Raw genomic sequence first — 26,397 nt, 5'->3', positions numbered from 1 at the left:
TATATTAAGCACTATTTCAGTAATTAAAAAATACTAGTATATTTGATTATGTTAACTTCGGTGATGAATTTTGTGAACTCTAGAAAGGTTAAATAAAAACTTCCATCACTGGCAGAGGGTTGACACATACGTCTATCTGACTTTGGAATCTCCGCTCCTGAGTTAGTTCTGTCCTTTCTGTCACTCTGTTTAAGTTCTATCTCAAACTGGAACTTTTGAATGTCCAACAGATCTGACTGCTACTGGAAGAGCTTCAGTTCTGAAAAAATAAATACATAAGATTCCTCTGTGCCCCCTTTCTTCCTACTTATATATGGAATTTTCAGTCTCTGTCTAGAGTCTGAATACAGCTAGATTTAGCTTTTAGGGAAGGAAAAGTATCAGTTAAGTAATATTTTGCCTTCCTTATTGAATCACTTGAACTTGAATAATAAAGATTGCATATTCTCCTGGTTATCTAGTCAATACAGTCTATGAGTCATGGGCTAGATAGTAAAGATTTTGGGGGTTTTAGCTCTTTTCAGATGAGGTAGAGGTTTCACAAAGCTAAACCACATTACGAAGCATAAATAGATTTCCCTGAATCCAGATCCCTCTAGTTTATATCTACCTCACCAGTTACTAGAGTCTAGTGTTAAGTTTGTCATCAGTGATAGGAATTGCTAACTTTCTCTAAAAATCCTACTTGACATCTGAATAAAAATTTTGGAGATTATATAATAGAGGCTACTAGAAATATACAACTTTGCATCAGACATTCATTCTTTCATCTAGCTTCAAACCTGGTTTTACACTGCTCTGCTCTGTATAAACCCCACTTTATGAATGCTATTTATGTGAATACGCTGCCTCTTCAACTAGAACAGCAACTTCAGAGCACGGTTCTGACTTCCATTTCTCTTCATTCTAATGAGTAAATAGTTTAGTGATTTGCCTTAAGCAATATGTTAGGAAAAAGTCTTTCAAGATGCTTAATATTAAATTAGGTCAAGTCTAAAATATATTAAGTAATCATTGCTGAAGCAAGATAATATTTGGAAACTTAAATTATATACATTGATATTCAATAATATTATTGCATATTTATGTAGCCTGCATATTTGTTATTTTTTCAAATCATGTGTAATGATCCAAGTTTTGGAAACATAAAAATGTAATTTTCAACTTGATACTTTTTTTGGCATTGATGAAATGCTACTTAATGCACTTGTCAAATAAATAGAAAGTGCAAAATTGTGAATTGATAATGTCAGAGTCTTTCCTCACTTCTAAGATAGTTTCTATTGATTATGCTTTACGGGCAGAATCTCATTTTAAAAGCTCATTGTTTTCATGGATATCATCTGGAAAATCACAGATACTGTGGCCTATTTATAAAATAATTCAGATGTGGGTGATGATAATTATTTGCCAGTGATATTACAAAGACACTATTTCTTTGATGTTTTGCCGAGTTTTATGTCATGTTTTAAAAATGTATAATAATCAATGGTTTCTTTCAAAGTAGAAATATTGGATTCTTCATGTATGAGTAATATGTTCAAACTTCTATTTTTGGAACATAAGAACTGTTAACAGATTCTCAACAGTCATGTGTGTGTGTAAAACATCTATGATGCATAAATAGTAATGAGACATCTGGCACTTAGATCATTAAAATTCATCTATGAGTACTTTACCACAGCCTCAAAAGTATATCTACATGTATTCAAGATACGTAAGTGATTTGGGAATGGAGCCTTAAACTGTCCTGGTCCCTGGCAAGTTTAAAATTCTACACTAGAAAAAATGACTATCCCAAAGATGAAGAATCAAGATGAAAGAAGCAGTAATTGTGATACTTTCATGAGACTTAAAACAATCTAATTTTGAATTATTTTTACATTCCACATTTAAAATGTCCAGATTCAGGCCAGGCTCAAGGAAGGAAAGTGAAATTAGAGTGAGAGGATCACAATGAGGAGGGAATGTAAGTCATTTGTTTGTCACCCCCATGTCTTTAAATATTCATGTGGTATTCACACATGAATTTGGGGTCTATATGAAGAAATATAATTTATTTTCAGAATTCTTTACTGTTCATTAGTGTCAGAAATAGTTACTTAAGATGTATGTCACTTTATATGCATATCTGGAGTCAAGTTATTTAATGGAAAAAATAATCCTCACTTACTTTAAAACATTCTGTTATATAAATTTCTTTAATCATATGATGTTCTCCCTGTGGAAGATGAACACTTTCCTGCAAGAACAACTTATAAGAAATGATCATAATATAACGATGATTACATATAAATGATCACATATAACAGTGATTACAATTTAGATGCCCAGTTGATGACCAAATCTTGGCAGTCTTGGACTGAATCCATCATTTCCCCCAGCCAAGCTAACTTCTCTCTTCACTATTTTAGTGGATTGATGTTTTCAGACAGTCAGTCAACAGCCAGGAATCTGGAGGAAATTTAGGCAACCTGTTCTTCTGTTACTCATAGTGCTTTACCAAATCTTATAAATCACACATCTTAACCTGTTGTGAATCTGTTCCCTCCTGTCCATCCCTATATTAGAACTTTTGACAATGCCCTCAGCCTCTCTCTGGGCTAGCAAATGCCTTTCTTTGGGCTAATGAATACCTCTCTAATTACTCATCTGTCATTTTACAATACTGCATGTTGGCTCCATGTCATCACCTGATAAATAAGAAAATCGTTCACTTGCCAATAATATGTCCTTAAGATCCTGAATTCCTCAGCCCCTATTTGCCTCTTTCTTCTGTCTCTATCCAGGCTCTCACCTTGAACTCTATTTGCAGTCATTGTAAATTTTATGGTTTCCTAATCACACCAGGCTCTTTCATTCATGTTATCCCTATTTCTTACCTTCCTTCACTATGCCCTTTATATCACTGGCATACTTAGTTTTCAACATCCAGATCAAATAAGTAAAATTGGAAAACCCCTTGTGTGTGTCCTGTGTACACATGGGTCTTTCACAAGACCTATGACATGTCATTACATACATGTATTTACTTGTCTGTTTTGTCATAGTAAAATGAAAGCCACTCAAATGTAGGTACTGCTTTATTCATCTTCATAAATTAAAAAACTTGCAAAGTTTTAGAAAAAACTTGATGCGTGCTTATTGAATTCATAAATGAAGTAACAAATGTTAATTAATACCTTGGTTTTCAACAGGCATTTCAGCTGGGAGTCATATTTTTTGATTACTGTTGAAAGGCACTGTCTGGAAAGAAAAAAAACTTTCCTTAAAATTCGGTTGGAAAACATGAAGGAGTCTTTGGGAGGTGAGCACACACCTATAAAATTTTATTAACCAAGTTTACCCCAATAAATTTACTAGAATTTAAAAAACAGACACGTAGGCCCATGGAACAGAATGGAGAGTCCAGAAGTAAACCTATAGACACATGTTCAAGTCATACTTGACAAAGGAGTCAAGAATACTCAACGGGGAGAGGGCAGTTTCTTTAATGAATTGTGTTGGGATAACTAAACAGTCTTCTGCAATGAGATTTTGGATATCACATCCACAGCACAAGCAGCATCAATCAGAAAGCAAAGTCGACTAGTGGGCCTACATCAAACTACAAAGCTCTGCACAACGGAGGAAACAGTGACCAAAATAAAAATGCAGTCTGGGGTTTGAGGGGAAAAAAGCCCACAAAGTATATAGCTGATAAGGAAGTAAAATATATAAGAAACTTATACAAGTCAATAACAAAAGAAAAAAACCAATTAAAAAGAGGCAGAGGACTCAAATAGACCCTTTTCTTAAGGATACATGAACAACATGACTAATATCAGGGAAACATAAATCAAAATCATAATGAGATATCACAAATACAAAAAAAATAAATGCATCCATAAATATACAAATGGATAAAGAAAATGTAATCTACACAGTGAAATAGTATTCAGCCATAAAAGAAAACCTCTTATTTGTGACCACTTTGATGAACCTTGAGGGCATTGTGCTGAGAGCAACAAGTCAGACAGAGAGAGACGAATACCATGTGATCTCAGTTATATGTTGAATCTATAAACAGAACTAATGGAAACAGAACACAGAAGGGTAACTGCTCAGGGTTGAAAGTGAGGGCAGGGGAAGTGAGGAGGTGCTGGTCAAGGGCCACATGCTTTCGGTTATAAGATAAATAAGCTCCAGGATGCAGGGTCCTGGAAAGTCACGGCCTTGTGACTATAGTTAACAATACTGCATTGTACACCTGACTCGCTGTGAGAACAGAGCTTTAATGGTCTTGCTATAACAATAAGAAAACGGTAAGTGTATGAGTGAAGGATATGTTAATTACTATTGTGGTTAACATTTTGGGATATCTATCTATCAAATAATCAATTGTACACATTACATTTATACAATGTTATATGTCTGTTATAGTCAGTAAAACTTAAAAGAAAAGGAAACAAAGTATCCAATGGCCTTTATAAGGCTCAAAATGTACCTGGCTAGATAACATTTAGGAATGTCAAGGTTGAGTGCAGAGTAAGTGGAATAAGCATGGATGGAGAGTTAGACATTTGATTTTAGACATGGCTGTGGCATTAAATATCTATTTGATGGCAGGGAAAATGATAGATTTCTCTGTTTTACTTTCCTTTACGGAAGACAAGCAGTATTGGGAGTTGGGGTCCCTATAGACTATAGTCCGTGGCTCTGGGATTGTACAGAAGGGATGGAGGGGTTCGGTTCTGAAGCTTGTCTTTCCCTGCCAGGTTTCATCTACTTCTCATTGTGCCAGACATTTTGCTTTGTCCTAAATAAACCTGAACTGTGCATGGTGGCCAAGGCCACCAGACTTTTGTGAGGGAGTAGACAATGGCAGGGTAAGAAAGAAAGAGCATGAAAACTCCCTTGCTTTAACCATGTTCTTACAGACTCCACAAGTCTCTCTGTGTCCAAGGTAGTGGGAAGCTATAAGTCACAACACTCCACCAAACCAGTTCAAAACAGTTCTTTGTCTCCCAGGGATTTCCCACTTTTTAAAGAATGTGTCAGCTTTGATGACTCTTACCCCTGAAAACAGCTTGGTTTTCTTATGAACTTACTTTGAACAAGGGACACTATAGCCTTTGTCAGTGTGCCATTTTGAAGTGAACCTATACTTGATCCAGTAATTAGGTATAAAATAAAAAATTGGATTAGGCAATGTCGAAGTTCTCTCTAATCCTACCCAGTCTATGGGTACCAGTCTATGATTCCATGGTATGAGGTTGAATATTTTGGCAGAAAAAAAAGGAAAGATACATGGAAAGACACAATAGTTTAATAAAAGAATATATGGCCTTAGAAAATTTCAGAAGTGATTTTGGTCTTGCCACTAACAAAATAAGTGGTTTTAGGCCCAGTAAATAACTTTTAAGTGCCCAAATTGAATTTTCTTGATTCTGAAATAAGATAATATGTACTACCATAGGGCTACAGAAAGAATTAAATGAGATAATATATGCAAAATGTATGTGAAGTGACAGTTACTATTAATGGTCACCTACAATAATTTTAAATTGTATTTTTTACATCACGCTTTTTTTTAGAGATTTGTGACATATACTTCCCACACCCCATTATTTGCTCATTAAACTCAGAACAATATTTATTCCAGATACACCAATCATGTGTCACTGATATTTTCCCCCAAGTTAGCTTCTTAGTTAGGTCTATTCTTTCAAATAATGCATGCATACATTTAGATATCAGAATCAATATGGATGTGTTCATTTGCTGTCACTTGAGCTTTCCAGTTTGAACCCACAGTCCTCTGTTTAAATATACTAGGTATTTTCAGAGATTTCCAGAAAGGAATTTAAAGCAGGAGGTGGTGATTTTCAAAGTATGGAAATGTAGCTATACAGAGAGCTTAGTGACACATGCAAACTCAAATTCACAAAATGAATGGGAGAAAAATCATTGAAAATGTAATAACTGGTAACAGAGATATTGAAAATGAATGTTAGATTGTTCTGAAAGGTGTTAGCAGCTCTTCAAATGTATGTGAATAGCTGTGAGGAAGAGATAATTATTAACAGAATTTGCTGAAAGGAGGTATCTATTAAAAGTACAATAGCTTCCACAGTACTAGTGAAAGGACGGTTTTTACAATCAACAAAAAAATATTGTGATTTGACACTTGAGAACTCAGTCAGAAAGTAGTCTTGGAACAGAAATAAAATGTCTTACCTGGATATTTTCCAAATATGCATAAATTCTAAAAGTTGGTTCAGAAAAAACTGACTGTGGTCATCTTCATGCTGTGGACAGCAGAATATATTAATATTTATGGAGTGAATAGGAATGAGTACCAGATAAAAATAGGTCTGTAACTTCCTGCTGTCTTTTAATTCATCTCTTTGATAACCCTCATCCATCATCTTTAATACGTTGTTTTAAAGAACTTACAAGACTCTCAACAGCATAGGCATTCTTTTCAAAAGTAAAACAGAGCTGAGCTTTAGCTGGAGATAAGCCTCAAGGACAGTTGAAAGACATCCTGACATCACCAAGGTCAAACGTTATTTCTCCTGGGTGGAAGGCAGTTTCTCAGGCACCTCGCGCACACCTGCACTTGCTCTTTCCATTGAGCCAGGGACGCCATGGCCCCCTAAACTGGGACAGCGAGCCAGGTTGGTGTGAAGACACGGAATAAGTGACTCCGTTTCGGCTTTACCACATGTTGCTGCCAACGTTAGTTACCATTTCATGAACATTGACTTGTACTAATAATTTACAACTACTGATTGCTATAAACCCCAGAAGTTATCAGATGGCACTGTGTTCATTCTCCCAAGATGAGTGGGAACTACCCAATGTAAAATATCTGGCCTGTAATCCAAGTGTGCGCTTGCACAACACGTTCAAACCTCACTCCCAGATTAGTGCTGCGAGCTTCTTCAGGATAACCCTAGGCCAGTCTGCACAGAATACAGTTTGTCATCACAAGTGCACGATTTCACCACACGGTGGCGATAAGTTTGGCAGCTGGGTGAGTCCTTTAAATGCTGCGGCGCATGCAATCTTATGTCAAAACACACACAACCTATTTTAAAAACTGCTTATTAGAGTTTCTAACAGAAAACATCAGAAGGAAAACCTTTACATGGTTTAAGGTAAAAAGTAAATTGATATTTATATTGGTTGTTTGGGGAGGAAGAATAAGAAAGCTAAGTTAGATTGGATAGAATGAGGTCACTTACGATACAATATGTTGAGTGTGTGCTATTAACAAAAACTTTGTACAAATGCTAAGGAACTTAAAAACATGAGGCTTACTGTCTAGGAATTCACATATGGAGTCAGTGGGATGACTACATTTGAAAGTGTGATAGTGGTAAGACAGTTTTTTTCTGCAATAGTAAAAGCTAAACTTTAGGCATGAAAAGGACAGTAAGAAGGGAGGGAAAATAAAAGGTGAAATCTGGAGCCCCCCCCAAAAAAGAGATAGTAAAATTTCAATTGCAATATTTGGGACTTTCATCCATTCAGAAGTTAAAACCTAGGCAATTATATAAATAATATGACTTATTTACACCATTCTGTATAGCATAATAATAATAATCATTTTATAATAACTTTACTTGGCTTCCAGAGATACTTTTGAGGGGAGGAGATTGATCTTTGTAATTTGGTAATTTATAATAGAAAATTATCATTTAAAGCATTTCAAAAAGCTGGAGAAAATTTTGAGCAGTTGTCTATGGAATATATCATATACTTTACTTTTCTCTAATGCTAAAGGTCATACCTTCATCTTAAGGAAAAAGTTAAAGTGTTTTTTTCTTTTTCCACATAAAATCTTGTGCTTTAATGTTCTGTAAATATTTCCTTGAGCCAGAAAGAAATATTACATTTATGACTAGTATCTACAATGTTGGCAATGCTTTTGATCAAAGTTAAGAGAGATAGAGGGAGAACAATTTTTTTTTTAGAAAGACTCAGTCATCACATAACATCACATTACATTAAGAGGGGGTCTTTAAAATTTGGAAATCTAGAATGATTTCCAAAGACTGTCAACTCATTTTATAAATAATCTCATGGAACAAGAATTAGATTTCCTTATTTCATTAAAATACAAGTAAGTTTAAAATAAGAAAGGTGTATGAGTTGAATTGAACTTTACAATGCCTTTTAGAATTCTGAAGTATCTACTGAAGGGACTGCTTGTCAATACATTCAATAGAATTATAATAATCATTATATTCTTAGTATTATATAAAATAATATTATCAATTCAAGTTTATGTTGTTCTACTAGGAAGAAATATAATTGATTATAATTTTTACACCTAAAATTATGAAAATCACAGAAAATTTTGACAGCACTTAAAAATATAGAATCATGAAAGAAATTTTATTATTTCCTTATCATGCAGAGTTTAATAGAAAAAGACTAAAATATCATATATTCTCTCATACCAATTTTATGACATTGGTAACTAATATTTATATCATCCTGACTAAATATAGGAACTTATTTAAGCTCTTTATTGCTATTTATTAATTGAGTTCTTATAGTAGCCATATTAGGTAAGCACTATTATTATTCATATTTTTAAATGAGAAGACTCAGGTGCAGTGAATTTAATATGTCCAAGAGTAGACGTTTGAATTTAGGAGTATGAAACCAGAACCTGGCTTTTAAAAAAGATGCCAAGTTAGTAAATTTAATACTTCTTATTCTTATGGTCAGAGCTCAACCTATATGCTCTAGGATGTACAAATAAAAATAATTACCACCACTAGTCCTTCATACACATTTGCATCAGGCATTCGCACTCCAGACTCTAAAAGTATAGCTATTTTTTCTTTCAAAGCACATATTTCTATCAAAATTTTTATGTACCTTCTTAAATTTTCTGTCTTACTTGAATGTGAACTCTACATTGTAGAACGAGTACTGAGGTATCTTATTTGCCTCCACGTCACCAGTGCCTAGAATAGTTCTTGTCTCTTGGTAAGTGCTCAATTATTGTATATTTAATGAACAAGTGAATAAGAGCCCAGGCATACATGTGTTCTAAGACATAATTCTGAATTTTAAGTAGGTTCTTCACTCTATAGATCTTTTAAGGCAAAGACTATATATATGGCATGCAAAGATATTTATTGAATTAGCCAATTGTTAGATTTTATACGTATAGAGTATATATGGTACCTGGAAGTAAACTCTTAAAGATTTTAATAAAACGTGATGTCTTCTCATTTGGAATGTGGTGCTAAAACATCCTTGAAGAGCCGTTTTCATAGCCCATGTGGATGCCACCACTGCCTTGAATTGAGAATAAAGCCAGTTGACTCCCCTGGACATTCAGCCCTTTGAGAGCAGAGATCTCATTGATTTTGTTCATCACACTAATTACTCATTTGCACAGGGCCTGCTACACAGCAGTTACACAGAAAATCTGAGTGAATAATGAATACAAAGACACCTATACCATCAAGCATATTATCAATTTTTGCATAAGAGTGTAAGTGCTAGGAAAAGTTGTGGATGAGAAAAGGCATTTATACTCTTTACCTATAAATTGTTGAATTAGCTGAGTTGATGATAGTCATTGTAAAAGATAAAGATTCATGAGTCGAAGCTTGGAAAGTAAAAAAGAAGAACCATGTAACTTAATTCCCACTCTGAGCCAAATGACAGCTTGAAAAGCAGGCATTTCTTGACAACTATACACTTTAAACCCAGAGGTGACTATATGCTTGGATATGATAACATTGGTGATGACAACAACTCAAAGATACTGTATTGGCTGTCATTATGATACAGTGAGCTCTATGACCAGACTAGCTTTGCTCAAATCCCATCTCTGTTATTTATTAGCTATAAGACATTGGGCCATTCAAATAACCTTTTGAAGCACTTTTATTTATATGAAAAGAAACCTTTTTTGTTTTTGCTCTTGAGCTATTGTGAATCAATACATGTAGAGCACTGATAAGAATGCCTGGCACTTCATGTGACTATCACTGAACACCTACTATGCCCCAGACATTAAGGTATGTAAATATAGCAGAGGAAAACAATACGAAACTAAAAAAAAGAAAATGTATTTCATACACACACACACACACACACACACATCTACAATTTGAGTCTGTTGCTCTGGAACTCACATCTAAAACTTTTGAGGAAGGTGAAAGCATGAGGTATAATGAGGTATGAGCTGTGGAGACTCACTGGCTGGGCTCAAATCCATGTTCCATTGCTCACCCACCCATCAATCTGATCTGGGGAAAGTCACGGGGGTCCCTGTGATTCATTGCCTTATTTTTAATAATATTTATCACTTAAAATTATTGTGAAGACTCAATTGATAGAAGTGTACAAGTCCAAGTCATAAAACACATGGAGTTATATGGATTGAAGAATAAACTTTGATTTACATGTAACTGAAATGCTAGTGATCTGTGAATTTCTACCAATGAGATAACTTTTTTCTTAGCGACATGAATCTTCTAAATAAGAGTAGAAATTAGAATCATATCTTTTCTCTCTTCCTTCGTGTTTAAATGAAAATGATGACTTCAGCTTTATTTTGTCAACATGGAGGACACTGTGAAGGCTATTATTAGGCTTCTTAATATTGAGAGTTTTAGTTGTACTTTATAATGTTTCTTTGTGAGGTTTCAGATGCAGAGCCCTGGAGCTTTCAACACTGGCTGAGCTGGGTAACCAGTTCCAAAGGGTATTTCTAAATAGCTCTCTTTTGGCCTCATTATGTTATATTCCACTTAGATATATTGCCTCCTAATGTACCATCTGACACATTTTATGATGAAAGATCTCAGACTAAGAAAAGAGAGTCGTGGCACTGGAAATCTGTCATCTGATGTAAATGACAGGGTGCTGGGATTCTTACTTAATGCAGGTAATTGGAAGATAAAATCTGCCAGAATTTCAAAGTTCACTGCATACTGTGCAATTTGGGTTTGAAGTAACTCAAGACATCACACAGGGAATACAATTCATATCTAACAGCATGAACTGTGTCATTAAAGCACAGTGATTCCTTTCTAGGTAGTTTTATTATGTATTATGAATATTGATCTGTCCAGATTGAAGCTGTGTTGATGCAGACATTGTCTTCAAACAGAATGAGAGTTGTGCTCCTTCTCTTCATTCAGTGTTTTCCCTTTCATATTTTCTGTTCTATTCACTTTTTCTAGTGGATTCTTTGATGGTATGAACACAATAACCTTAACGATTTCTCATAAATCACTTTTCCAAGAGACCTATTGATTTATTATTATACTGAGGTTGCAGTAAATTGTTTATTCTGGTTCAAATTGTTAGCAGGCATATAGATAAATATTTTATTACATTTTAATAAATACACTCACAGGAACATATATTCATTAGGCTATGTAATTAGAAATCAGCAACAATCATAAGGAAAAGAATATTGTCCTTACAATGGTCAATTTGGAAATTAAAACCAATATTAAGAACATCTTACCTTTCGAGATAACTTTCCAGGAACATCCTTATTTTTCTGCAGATGAAGTTGAATAACAGATTTATCTTTCTGAAATATTCTGTGGCTCCCCAAAAAGTGATCACTGAAGGAAAAATACGAACAATCATTTCCTCCCCAAATACCCCCAACTGTTTGTTTTCCTCTCTGACTTAATGTGGACCTCAGCGTCTGGTAAAAGTTTTATATATATCCCTAGTTTTATATGTGTTTCTTATTCATACTTAAATGATAAGATACGGCAAATACCTTCAGATGCATTAAGTTAGAAGATGATTAGATGTCTTTAGAGTAAACATAATACATTGTAATAAAGAATATTTTACATATTTAAAGTTAGTTTTACCCAGCCATCTCAAAGGTAAGGACAACAGGATTTCCGGGCCAGTGCCACAGAGTGCATGTGGGGACCACTGCAAGGAAGAGGCGGAGGGTGAGGTGGGAATGTCATGGGCTATAGAGACAGATTTACTCTTTCCACAACCTTATGCAGGTCAATTAAACTATATGAAGCTCAATATTTTCCTTTGCAGAGTTCGGACATTAATGTCTATGTCAAAGGGTGGACAAGCAGATTGAACAGAAAAAATATCCCTTTATATCTCAGAAATTTCAAATGGTGTAGTATATTTTCTCTCCTCTTTCTTTGCCTTCCTTCCTTCCTTCCTCCCACCTTTCTTCCCCCCTCCTGCCTTCCCTACCTTCATCCCTCCATTCCTTCTTCCTCCCTCTCTTTCTTCCTCCCTTTCTTCCTTTCTTCCTTTCTTCCTTTCTTCCTTTCTTCCTTTCTTCCTTTCTTCCTTTCTTTCTTTCTTTCTTTCTTTCTTTCTTCCTTTCTTTCTTTCTTTCTTTCTTTCTTTCTTTCTTTCTTTCTTTCTTTCTTTCTTTCTTTCTTTCCTTCTTTCTTTCTTTCTTCCTTCTTTCTTTCCTTCCTTCCTTTCTTCCTTCTTTCTCTTCCTTCCTTCCTTCCTTCCTTCCTTCCTTCCTTCCTTCCTTCCTTCCTTCCTTCCTTCTCCTTTTTCTTTCTTTCTTTTTCTTTCTTCCTCTTTGCTTTCTGTCTTTTTTCTATCTTTCTTGCTTTTCACTCTGTGTAAATATTTGCTAATCGTAGGTTAAATGATGAGCACAATGAATTAATGATTTACAATATAAAGAATCTGATTTCTATTTTTTGAATAAAGTGTTTTTACTGTATGACCTCTTCTACAGCTTTGAATTTTGATATTTCTGGTGACTTTGAGTCATTAAAAATACTGAATTGTGTTAATGTACTTTGTCTAATTATCTGGGTTAAATATATGAAGGACATCAGCAAAAAATATGTTATATTAAAAATTTGGGGCCCTTAAGGTAATGTATTCATTTATTTGGAAAATCCACTGAATATTTGGGACCACCTATTTCCAACAATATCAGATGAATAGCACATTACTACGTTGGTATCTATTAAATTCTCTGTAAATGTTTTCATTTTCACAATTACTATATTTAAAAAATCCTTATAATTGGTTTTCTATTTATACTAGTAAATCAAAGTTTTGAACATCCATTTATTTATTCTTGCAACAAATAAATGTGCTAGTTACTATCTTAGGAACTGTTATGAGCGTGCCTGTCATTGAAGATGAATCCTTGCACATAATCACTCCTATTTCCTATTCATAGGTAGCTTATGTTATTTTAAAGTGTCTCAGAGCAGCATGTTTATATTAACCATCTTACAGAAGAAAGATTAACCACCTTAACACCAAAAAATGATACACAAACACTTCAAATTTGCCTGATGGGCAAAAAAAAGCCCAAGTGGTGTCCAACCTACAAATATTGACTCCTATCAGTCTAAGAATCCTTGAAAACACACATTTCTGAACATTATTCTTTAGCTAGAATAAATGCATATTGTTGCTTTATAGGATAACTAGGTTTAAATATTCTTTATTAGTCTGTATAGTAAGTAGTCACAGAGATGTATTGTGAAATATTGGTCATATATAGAAACAAGTATTTCAATTAGATTTTATAAATTTTTAGAGTCAGGATTACTGACAGCTACTGACGACATCTCTTTAAGAAAACTCAGTAATTAAGCTCTCTTTTAACACGTAGGTTGACTAAGAAATGCAAGATAAACAATCCAAATATGAAAATATTGGTGATACTCTAGTATTCTACAGAACATTTTCAAAAACTTTTGTGTATGCACATGTGTATACATACACACACATTCCCTTGGTATTTGCCATTTAAACATTTCTATAATGCAGCAACCATATTTTTAATTCTAGTAAGCTGTGTAGCTAATAAAACCCCCCTGTATTTATGTGCAAACTGTTGTTTGTTGCTGACTCAACATAGGTAAAGCTATGTGATCATTTGTTTTCCTCCGCCAGTGCTCTAGTTTATTGTTATTTTTCTCTCAGGGGAACCATAAAGGGGGAAAGTTTAACATTATTACTTGGATAGACAAGTATAAGTTAAATTCTAAAACTAGATTTTTTACGGCCATGGGGGTTAATAGAGGAGAGGCATAGTTTGGATCAGAGACCCTCCATGGGGCATGAATGAATACCCATGGACCTAAGAGATCTATTCACTTGCCCCAGTTTTTGTAAGAATTCCCTCCAGCCTCTAAAAAGACAACTATCCTTTGTGTCTCTATTCAAAAATAAAATGAAATTGCATATACTGCAAAGCAGATGTTATTTAAATCTAGGAGAAATGTTTTATACGAATTTTCAAGTTTAGCCCTGGTTGGTGTGGCTCAGTGGATTGAGCACAGGCCCAAAAACCGAAGTGTCGCTGGTTTGATTCCCAGTCGGGGCACATGCCTGGGTTGCAGGCCAGGTCCCTAGTAGAGGGCTCTTGAGAGGCAACCACACATTGATGTTTCTCTCCCTCTTTCTCCCTCACTTCCCCTGTGTGAAAATAAATAAATAAAATCTTTAAAAAATATTTTCAGAGACTTCCGCCAAGATGGAGACGTAGGTGGAAACACCTTGCGTCCTTGCACAACCAAATCTAAAGACAAAGTTTTAACAAGAATAAACACAATCAAACCACACAGAAAATCGACAATATGGAGTCCAAAGACAAGGAAATGCTCAGCTAAACCGGTAAGAGGAGCGAAGCCAGCAGCGGAGCAGGTTGGCAAAAAAGATCCCCGAACGGGTGATGCGCAAGCAGCCGAAGGCGCAGATCCGAGTTGCGGGCTAGCTATGGGCGGACACAGGGAAAAGGCGCAACTGGCTGTCTGTGGTCGGTAGAGCATTTGCATGCAGATAAACCAGTGAAGACGCGAGCATTGAGACCTCACGGTGCAGGGCAGTGGGCTCGCACATTTCCGCTCTGATAAACAGGCCGGGGCAGTGGGACAGACTGGCGAGCAGAGAGGACCGCCATTGCTTCCTCTCTGACCCCGCCCCCACATACAGCGTCACAAACCAGTGACCTAAGTTGCCCCGTCCTGGTAAACAACTAAGGCTCCGCTTTTCATACTTAATGGGCACGAACAGACCAAAAATGGCTCAAGAACAACTCAGAGCTCCAGAGCCGATAAATCTAAGTGATGAAGAAATAGCCAAACTTTCAGATGCACAGTTTAAAACACTGGTAATCAGGATGCTCACAGAACTGGTTGATTATGGTCACAAATTAGAGAAACATATGAAAGCTAAACTAATTGAAATAAATGGTAATGCACAGGAAACCAACAGTAATGGAAAGGAAATTGGGACTCACATCAAGGGAGTAGACCAGAAGGAAGGGAAAAATGACCAAACAGAAAAGAAGAAAGAAACGAGAATTCAAAAAAATGAGGAGAGGCTTAGGAACCTCCAGGACATCTTTAAATGTTCCAACATTTGAATTATCGGGGTACCAGGAGGGGAAGAGGAACTTTCACGAGTGGAAACCCTATTTGAACAAATAATAAAAGAGAATTTCCCCAATCTGGCAAAGGAAATAGACTTCCAGGAAATCCAGGAAGCTCAGAGAGTCCCAAAGAAGTTGGACCCAAGAAGAAACACACCAAGGCACATCATCATTACATTAGCCAAGATTAAAATGAAGGAGAGAATCCTAGAAGCAGCAAGAGATAAGGGGACAGTCACCTACAAAGGAGAGTTCCCATCAGACTGTCAGCTGGATTTCTCAAAAGAGGCCTTACAGGCAAGAAGGGGCTGGAAAGAGGTATTCCAAGTCATGAAAACCAAAGACCTACAACCAAGATTGCTCTATCCGGCAAAGTTTTCATTTAGAATGGAAGGACAGATAAAGCGCTTCTCAGATAAGACCAAATTCAAGGATTTCATCATCACCAAGCCCTTATTATATGAAATGTTAAAGGGACTTACCTAAGAAAAAGAAGATAAAAAAAAAAGATGAACAGTGAAAGGACAGCAAATTCACAGTTATCAACAACCACACCTAAAACAAAAGCAAACTAAGAGGACAGCTAGATCAGGAGTGAACCATAGAAATGAAGATCACATGGAGGGTTAGCAACAGTGGAGTGGGAGGAGGGGAAGTGGGGAGAAGGTACAGAAAATAAGTAGCATAGACAGTAGGTAGAAAATAGATAGGGGGGAGGGCAAGAATAGTAGGGGAAATACAGAATCTAAAGAACTTGAGACACGTGTTCATGAACTAAAGGGGGGAATGGTGGGAGAGGGGTGTGCAGGGTGGAGGGGAAAGGAGGGGGGATTAGAACAAATGTAATGGCATAATCAATAAAAAATGTTTAAAAAATATTTTCAAGTTTATGATGCCCTATTAAGCTATTCATTCACAAAAAACAAAAAGTTATAGAACAAAAATCTTCATAAATAAAGATAACAAAGACAGAGAGGCAATAAGAAAGAAATGTAGCAGTGAAGCTGGAGTTTTTTATCCTTGGCAAAAATATATACTAAGCTCCAAAAAGTTCTTTTGGGGGGTATTGTATATAAAACTGGTAATATAGTCACCAACCCAGGAGATAAATAGTCCAGATATTGTTTCATTTCAAGTTTTCATTATTTTTTCCCCACAAACCTTCTGAGGAGAAACATTTTGTGGAATTTACTAATACGAAACATTTAAGAACTAAGATTAAAATAGCACATTTAAGCCTTAATAAGGTGATAGAGGCTAATTTGAAATACTATGTAATTCAAATATTGTGTACCTAATTTCTTTAAGAAATATTGAGGAGTAGATTATTTAAATTTCAATTAATTAAAAACTGATGGTGGTGGTGGGACAGAGATTGAATCAATCTGAGTTTGTAGAAGTAAGTAATACTTTCTGAGTAACAAAAATAACTCTAAAGCTATTATATTGGCCATTATAGTTTTAGGTATAGTACAATTCAATTATACACCTACATTTAATTCTGATTTGCCTTGTCTGCTTGGAAAAAACATGCACCAGCTTGGTGATTCTTTTTATTAAGTCTGTTGCACAATCATAAAAGTTTTTAGAGTGTTAGAGCTAAATATGCCCTAATTCTTGCATGTAACTTTCAATTATAAACAACTTTATTTTGCACAAACTCTTTCTTTGGGGGAATTGCTTTTTAAAACAAGACATATAGAGAGTACTCACATATTGGGGCATTTATTCTAGTAAAGTTATTGGTTGGAATAAAATGCAAGTGTGCATGATATTATTATTATTAATTTATTAATAATAGAAACCAAAGTTAATCTTAAAATGCTGAGAAAAGTAATTTGAAGACCTGAAAACTAAATTGAAGTCACTGAAGATGCACTTAATGAATGATTCATTAAGAGAACACACTTTTATTATCATGTGTGAGAGCTTTCAGAGTTGTGACACGTTCTTCCCACCACTGTGACATGATCCTTTCTGTGAACCATGGTGGCTTGATGGCTCACTTGGTGATTTTATAATTAGGAGAGTAAAATCATATAAAAGAAATACACCTTAATGTATTTCTTTGCTCAAAGTGTGTCTAAACAGTTATAACAGAGTAGTTTATAATATTGAAATACTTCAGCTGTTCTGCATGTGCTGAAAATAATCAATTTGTTCAAGTTAGCTAAATTGAATACTTAATTTTATTGAGAAGAAAAAGATTCATTCCCTCCCCCCAGAAATATAGATGGCCCAGTTTTTACTGCAATGAATATAAACCATTACCTTAAAATTTATATAATATAACCTAGCCTTTACTTTGCTGGTAGTAGTCTTTTTTTTATTCTAATTTATAACCAAAAGTTTAAAGAATAAATTAATACAAATTATCACAAGATTAGCTAAAACATTTTTAAGAGTACAAGTTTTCCTAAGAAGATTACTTTAAGATTCTAATTAGACAATGCTTGAAAAGGACTCTCTCACTCTAATCAAAAGTATTTAGCATTTTCTCCATTAGGAGAGTTCGGAAGACAGAAAAGACACCTACAAGTACGCAGCTATGTCCCACAAATCAGTCCTGCTGATGAATGAAGAGGTAGATAGTGCCTGCGTAATTGAGGTTTAAGAATGCATATGACAATGTTATAAAGGACAACTACTAATTACGTTAGTTTTTTTCTTTCTTCCTTTTATTTTTACATTTTTTTTTCAGCACTCTGGATTCTAAAATTCCTTGACAAAAATCAGTTACATAATAAAACTTTTTTTGTTTATATTTTTAAGCCAAAGATATAAGCCTGACCCTAGCTATAGGCCCGAGCACAATAGAATTTTTAAGAAAGATTTTTCAGCTCTTGAAATTCTGCACTTGTTTACTACTGCATTGTTTATTACTAACAATGCGGTCATGTTTCACTCAGCAAAAGCTTTTAGTTTTACTAAATTGCATTGTTTCACACCGCAGCTGATAAGGAAAATTATTTTTCAGGTGAATTAGAGATTGTAAGACCTACAGCGAGATTTTTGTTAGAAAAATTACTTAAATCACATAGGCAAGGGTTACGAAGCACAGAATCCTGCACTCCTGGTAAATACTGGTCTAGATAAGAGATTAAATTATGAAGTACCACTAGACTTTGTGTATTATAAATATATTTATAAATGAAAAAAAACTCAAAATGGATACAAGTCCAGGTGGAGTTACAGCTATTGCTACTCTCTGGATGGAAAGCAGGATGCAGAACCACCTCAGCAAACCGTCTTTCTGTCTCTCGTTCTCTGGATCTGTGCTGCCTCTAACAGGAAAGATAAAAAAGGTTGTCTTGTTCTCCAGCTGCCCCTGCACGAGCCCAGCGGGGTCTGTGTACTGGATGAGATCACGGGCAATACAGGACCGGCACTGAAAACAGCATCCTACTACGGAAATTAACGTGGGGCCTTACAGACCAGGAACGTGAGGAAAGCTGCTAATATTTTTTTAATGAATTTCTGTTATCTATTTAATTTATTCTAGCTTAACTTGGTTTTGTATTCCATTCTTCATATTGCTGACAGCTCCATAGTAAGCTACCATAAGCCTATGAAAAAATTTAATGAAGTTTCTGTCGTAGTTCTTTAATTGACTCTTTAGGATTGTCATCAAACTGTGTGTGTATAAAGCAGTTTTTGAGGAGAATAGTGACAATGGTACTGTATTAGATACAATCGAAGTATTGATACGTTATATCTCATCTTTTTGAGAATAGCTATATAAACATGATATTAAAGTTTGCTGTCATGATTGCTGAAACATTAAACAGGGAGAAAGGGAACCGTGGCGAGAGCAGAGAGAGAGAATGGGATGTCTGAAATGATGTGAGAAGTTTGTGATACCAAATTAAGATAAGATGAACGCTGAATAAGTTGCCATAACAATACAATAAGTTGCCAATATTGTTGCCAATACAACAGTAAGTTGACTTATGAAAGGAAGTTTTGGTTTGCTAGGCTAGGAAAGATATCTTTCTTAATTTTGCAACATATCACAAAGTGTAACATCCTAAATGCGTTGTTGATTAAATTTAACTTTTGTTTAATATGCCTTTTTGGGAAAGTATGCATTTTTTTTCATACAGTCTGAATTCTTTGTTCACTAATATTCTCTAATATCTTGCTGATACAGGGTGCAGCCAGGGGGGCCCCAAAAAAAAGATTTGGAATGGTGTCCAGAATTCAAAGTGTATAGGAATACTAGAGAGACATATAAGATGTCCTCATCGCCCCCCCCCCAGGGGGAAGGGACAATGGAGCCAGGCCATTGAGAACTGTTTTGTATAGCAATAGTTTTGCAGCTAACCTCTGGAATGATTATTTAACATATCTAGAACCTTTAACTGGTTTCATAGATATGTTAAATACCTGTGGCCAAGTTGGGAGCCAGGGAGAAGGGAGTGGCTTCCGAACTCAGAATGTAACAAGGGGCTGCCCTCCTGAGTGAGGTGCCGGTGTGAGAGCTTGGAAAAGATGGGCTCCAGGACATGAGGGGATAACTGCCCAGGTGAAAGGGAAAACCACGCAGCTTTGCCAGAATGGAGGTCCCTGCAGCCAGGTGAAGAAGAAAGCCACATGCTTTTGGTGGAGTGCAGACCCCTGCAGCTTTGGTAGAAGAGGCCCACGCGGCTTTGGGGTGCCCCCTTTGGCAGAGGGGCCTGAAAAGCAAGAGAGACTTTGACTGGAACTGGGTACAAAGGACTCTTGCCAGTGGACCATGAGCGGGTACCACAGTACTTTGGATTAACTAGAGATCCTGCCTGCACGGTGACACAGCTGACGGTGCCAGCGGCCTGCAAGCAACACAGACGTGTGCTCTTTTCCTGATTTACGGTACCCAGAGTTGGCAGTGGGAGAAGGGAGAGCTGTGTGGGTGTAGGTGTATACCCTAAAAGACTTTGCTATTTTAGTGGTGGCGTTAGGCCTGAATAGCATTAAATAAACATTTTGTTTCCTTTTCACAAATCTCTGGCATTGAGAGATGTCTTTCCAATTGGCGGTGGGCAGAAGGGCCCAGTAGATTTTAGTATTTTGTTTTGGGGAGGGGCCCCTGTTGTATAGCAGTTTTGGGCACCCCTGGGTGGGCCAAATATTGTATTGCCCCTCCCTCAGACCTCTTGTTCGGTAACATTGCTACTTGAAACGTGAGCAGTGGAACGCGAGCAAGAGCGTCCCACAGAAGTGCCTTAGAAATGCAGTCTCAGGCCCCATCACCGACCAACTGAATGACAATGTTTTTTTTAACAAGATCTTTGGGTGACTAGTGAACATGTTAAAATCCAAGAGCACTGTTTTAACGAATCAATATAAATGTAAATAAATGTGTAATTCGTACCCACCTATATATCATATCTGTCCATCCACCTACCTACCTAGCATTGTATTTATTTAGATTAACTCCCCTTTTAAGATTGTATGTATTAACTTTACAAAACTTAATAAAGACAAGTGAGTTAAAAGAGAAAAATATGAGTTAGGAAGAAGTGAAAAACAGTGTCACAAATGTTCCATTGTCAAAATTGCGAAAAAGTATCCTGACCATTGACCTTATAATTGTGATGACAAAAGGCTTAGCTACATCCTCAAAACTGAGTTGGCTCAACAGGAAGTTACTTATTGTGACTGGTTTAAAAGACAAAGGTACCACCTGGAAGACACAAAGGAGTTTAAGTATGAAGGATTTACCCTAATCTAACCCAAAGTAGATGAGACACGGCTAAAAGTAGCAACTAAATATAACGGATCTCTTTCTTTCTAAAACAGAACGGATTAAGAAGCGTAGTTCTGATAACATGAGGAAAGCTTAAAGTGAAAAATGTTTCTACATAATAATATAAAAGTAATAGTTTTTAAATGAGAGGGACATTTTTCTATTTAATTCATTAGATTTCTAACAACCGTATATTTTTAAGTTATTAAGGCCCACATTTTACAGGAGCTCAAAGCAATCTATATGTAATGAAAAGACTAGTACTGGCTTAATATAATTTTTACATTTGGAAATAAAATGACTAACATGTAATCCTAACACACATTTGTAAAGTAGAAAATATATTTAAAATTTTAATTTTTAACAGGAAAATAAATTGAAGTTAGGGAGGTTAACTCATTTCTCTGAAGCAACAGTAATAGAAAGTGGCATTGCCAATAGTGAGCAAAATGTATTTTGATATTATTTATTTCCTTAAACATTCTCAAAATTCCAAAAATAAATTAATTTTTGTTTAATCAGAAATTTGTAAATGACATTTAGAGCCCACTTTTAGTAATTAAACAATTTTCTTTAATTCAAGTCATTTCTAAACATTTCCTGATTAAAGACTTTTAAAAATCTTAAATGTCAGAAAATTTCTGTACGTTACATTTTTTTCCTTGTGTTACACCAGCATGATGTGCATTGAGGTATACTTAGTGCCTGAGGATATGCTCATTACCCTGTAACTTGTTCCCAAGCTGCCCTGTATCATGTCGCAGGCTTTGCCCTAGACTGGGAAGACTGTGGGCTGCAGAGCCAGATAAACCTGTGCTATCCCGACCTTGGTGCTTCCAAATTTTATGACTTTTAGGAAGTCATTTAATTTTTCCTAACCTCAGTTTTCCCATCTGTAAAGTGGGAATAATCATGCTTCCCTTACATGAAAATGAATGGTGCTGCATGTGAAAATTCTTGCTTTTCACAATGAAGTAGATTCTGTTCTGGTGTTTGTTACTATTACTATTATTATCATCTCCATGCCACATCTTTCAACATCCATACTTTTATCAAAGCTGCACTTTTCCAAAAGCATAGTTTATTTTGGGGGCATTAAATTTTTAAATTCTTATTCATTTGAACTTTTGCTGGCCTTTGTCACTGGGGAGAGAATTTTTTCCTTCAGAGCATCACTAACCTCTTCAGGTGACTTCTTGAAACCATTGACTTCTTGAAACCATCGTAGAATTTAGCTCACCATTGATCTGTCCTCTGCCTTCAATCCTTCCCTCTTTACTGGCTTTTCCCCTCAACTAGTGAATATTACCAGGCATCTGTTATCCATTTTCTTCGAATCTTCAGACCAATTCCCCTCAGTACATGAACTCCCCATCTTTCTCCTGGCTCTTCTCAGCACACATTACTTCTGAGAGTGTAGTCTGCCTATGCGTTTTTATTTATCATCTTCCATTGTTCTTAACTCATTGCAATCTTGCTTTTCTCTTCTTCATTTTACTAAAACTACTCTTATGTGGATGGCTAACTTTCCATGTGTCAAATTTAATGGTGATTTTTCAATCTTCATTCCATATTTATTTTCAGCATTTGATGGCACATTTACTCGGTATTTAAAGCTTTCTCCTTCCTTTTTGTGAAAAACACATTTTCTAAGGTATCCTACAATTTATATTGCTTTTCCTCAATTTCATTTTTCTACTCTTCTACGTCCTTCCTTTTTTCCAATATTGATGTTCTCAGCGTACTTTTTTGGAGGGTCACTTTCCCTATGTGATCCTATCTGTTTTGAAGACTTCATTCCATGTTAGAGCCAATGATTCCCTGACCTAGGCCTGTTTCCCTAAAATCTCATCTACTTTCTTAAAGTTGGATGCCCCCTGGAACTCACATACTCAACATGTCTCCAACTTGATTAATTATCTTGCACCCCTAAAACTTATGTTTCTTTGACATCTATGTCATTGATATTCAACTCACCATCAAAGCTGGTCAACATCATCTACTTCTCCCTCCCATGGAGTCCCGCAGAGCCAGTCACCAAGTGCCATGAATCCCACTACTTTCATGCCCTCATGCCAATACCTCCTGTTTAGCCCCTTTGCCTAGGCCAGGGGTGTCCAGCCTGTGACCCATGGGCCACAGGCGGCTCAGAATGGCTCTGAATGTGGTCCAACACAAAATCATAAATTTACTTAAAACATTATGAGATTTTTTTCTTGTTTTCATTAGTGCTTGTGATTTAATGGGAGGCCCAAGACAACTGTTCTTCCATTGTGGCCCAGAGACTCCAAAAGTTTAGATACTCCAGCTAGACTTTAGCTCAAGCTCTGTCAATCTTTCATAAATTCAGTAACGGTCTCCTTACTCTACTTAATAACTTGTTTTAAGCATACATTATTATTTATACTGTCACTTAAATGTGTTTTTCCAAAGAAATAACTTATTTTCTTATTCTCCTGTTAGCAAAACAGCAAGTTCATAGTAGAAGTTTTATACATTAAAAAAGAAGACTAAATACCTGTATTATAGTCCTTTTTTGAGGGTAACTACTCTAATGTTTTAGGGTATAGAGCTTTGTCTTATATTTAAAATAGAAATATACTTATTTTAATAAAAATTAATATATTAAAATATGGTTTTTAAAGGTACCTTGTCACCCTGAAAGCAATGATACATTTTATATTAAGCTGTGATGCAATATTTTATTGATCTATAAAATCTATGCCATTTATAATAAAATTATGTTCATGACCTATTTTATTATTATTTAGGAGTGCTATTGGAAATTTAGTTTTATTGTTCTGCTTTTTTTCTTTTGTTGTTGTTATAAATCACTCTATGGTAAGTATACATTATATAAGTATTTTTGTACAATAGATAAATGGCCATTATTATTATTATTACAATAAAATCTTGTCAAATACTTCTGATGACTTGTAGTACCACAACTGCTGGAGACTAAACCATTACTTATTGCATTATTAACTTATTATGCGTTACCTGTGTTTCTGATACAAAAAAACTTTATGAAGATTTCCAAACATTTAAGGACATATTTTTAGATAGATTGTATAGGAACAAAGAAAAAAACCTGATAGATTTCAATATAAGAAAAAACACTAATGAATATTTGCTTATTAAAATAAATTATAGCAGTACACGTACGCTGTTATTCTCAAATAGTAAGCAAACCCTGATATACACATATTCTATAATTTCTTCAGGAAATAAATTGCTATAATTGATCTATACTAATACTTGGCAACTTTTTTTTATTTTACTAAAACCCAGGTAAATGAATTTTAGTAGAAATAGGTGACCATGAAAACATTTTAGAAATCTATTTATTATATTTACATTAGCAAGAAGAAAAAGAGTGTAATGACATATACAACATTTTCAGCAGTCAACTGCCATCTAATTGTGGATGACTTATCCTTTCAAAATTTTAAGTAAGTCAAGGTCCACATTACACTTTTCCAAAATTCTGTTCTTCAATAGTTTCACTTTGGGGATGCTTCATACCGATGATACTAAATGAATATATTTAATAAAGTTTCTTGCTCTTTGCATCAAATGTTAGACATCAGCCAATGTCCAAATGTACATTTGGAGACTTGCACATTCAGAAGATGAAATTTAATGAATGGGTATTCAGTATAAGATTGCATCACCCGAGTGTTTCTCCCTGCTCCTCGAATATGCTGTCAAAACCAAATGTCAGGTGGCAGAAGACGCAGCCTAGCCATTGAGTGTTGCCAGTCTTTAGATACTCACGGAAACACAAAGAGGAAATGCAAATGGAAATACACCTTATTAATCATTTTATTCTGTATTTCTTTGATGTCTAGAAGAACTATGCAATATCAGCAGAAAAATATTTAATTTCTTACAGTCTTATTATATTTTCAAGTTAGGCTTTCAAACAATTTCAGGAGTAACAGTTATTGTGGTTTCTATCAAATAAGCAGTTGTCATACTTGAGAACAGGTTTTTCTCATTATGTTAAAAGCTTCCTGAATAATGAAATGAAAAAGGTATTTTTAAACTTACTACTCTATGAAAATGTTACTAAAGATTTATTTACCTGGTTTTTATTAAAGTTATAAAGTTGCCAAGTATTAGTATAGATTGATTATAGTCATTTATTCCCTAATGGAAATGAAAGGATATGTATACATCAGGGATTTGCTTACTATTTGAATATCACAGCCTATGTATATTGATATAATTTGTTTTCATATGCACAATATTCATTAGTATTCTTTCTAACATCTAAATCATTTAAATTTTTAAAAAGTTTTTATCATACTCAAACCATATATGATTTTTAAAACTCAGTACTTAATCAACATACTTATATCATTCCAATTTTTAAAATTACTTATTACAAAATAGTTTATTTTTAAAATTGTGATCAACACTAATAAGCTTTATTACAGGTAAGTTTAGTTGGTTTTCTCAGGATACTCTTGATGTCAAAACTGAAAGTCTCATGTCCTGGGAACCCCGTAAGTCCTGGGAAAACTGGGATGGGTGGTTGGTCACCCTAGTCACAGGACAATCAAATATATGTTGCCATGAACACACAAAATACAAAATAGAACCAAGAATAAGATTGTTGATATTACTCATAACATTTTAAATTCACTTTCAAGGGGCCACATTTGATTTAATTATTCTGGTTAGGAGGGTGCAGTACTTGTACAAAGTCTGATTAAAGGGAAAAAAGTAAGTGCTGTTTGACACAGGTTATCACAGTGACCAAAATTTACCTCTGTAAGCTACTTACTTCTGTAAGAATTCTTCATAGCCACATATACTTAGAAGACAATCTTTGTGGAATAACTGGACATTTGTGCGAAAATGTGGAATTTCTGTAATTAGGTCTCTGACAAGACAATTAGCTAAAAACAAAGGTGAATAATAAAAAGTTAATACAAGGTTCTCATATATATTGGCTAGGAAAAAGTTATTGGGCACAAAAAGTGATATGCCCAATTATGACCTATTGTAACAGTCTAGTTCCATTAAGAGGAATTGAAATGAAATGCATCTCATTTATTGATTTCATTAGATTTGGAAATATTTTTGAAAAATATTGTTTGTATTTTTTTGATTAGCCTGTCTACATACTGCATAATAGAGCTATGTATTATATTCTTGATGTTAAAATCTTTGGTACATTGTAACTGTGTATAAAACATATTCTGCTGTGGTTACCCTTAGGGATTTGGGAGATGCCAAAGAGATTACATAGTGAGTGATAAGCGACAAGCCAGAA

General features: G+C 35.1%; 1 protein-coding gene across 1 annotated transcript in view; it reads right to left on the bottom strand.

Moving 5' to 3' along the window:
• The window catches only part of PIK3C2G (phosphatidylinositol-4-phosphate 3-kinase catalytic subunit type 2 gamma), a 278,883-nt gene that overhangs the window by 216,384 nt on the left and 36,102 nt on the right, over positions 1-26,397 (bottom strand). Inside the window, exons 6-10 of the mRNA XM_037136665.2 lie at positions 25,906-26,020; positions 11,498-11,600; positions 6,220-6,290; positions 3,183-3,246; positions 2,174-2,242 (exon numbers count right to left, since the gene is read on the bottom strand). Of these exons, the coding sequence (XP_036992560.2) occupies positions 2,174-2,242; positions 3,183-3,246; positions 6,220-6,290; positions 11,498-11,600; positions 25,906-26,020 (422 nt within the window). The remainder of the gene's footprint in view (positions 1-2,173; positions 2,243-3,182; positions 3,247-6,219; positions 6,291-11,497; positions 11,601-25,905; positions 26,021-26,397) is intronic.

This window comes from Artibeus jamaicensis, unplaced genomic scaffold, assembly GCF_021234435.1.
Source record: "Artibeus jamaicensis isolate MK-2021 breed Jamaican fruit bat unplaced genomic scaffold, CSHL_Jam_final contig_233, whole genome shotgun sequence".
Lineage (NCBI taxonomy): Eukaryota > Metazoa > Chordata > Mammalia > Chiroptera > Phyllostomidae > Artibeus > Artibeus jamaicensis.
This window is presented reverse-complemented; position numbering and strand designations above follow the sequence as displayed.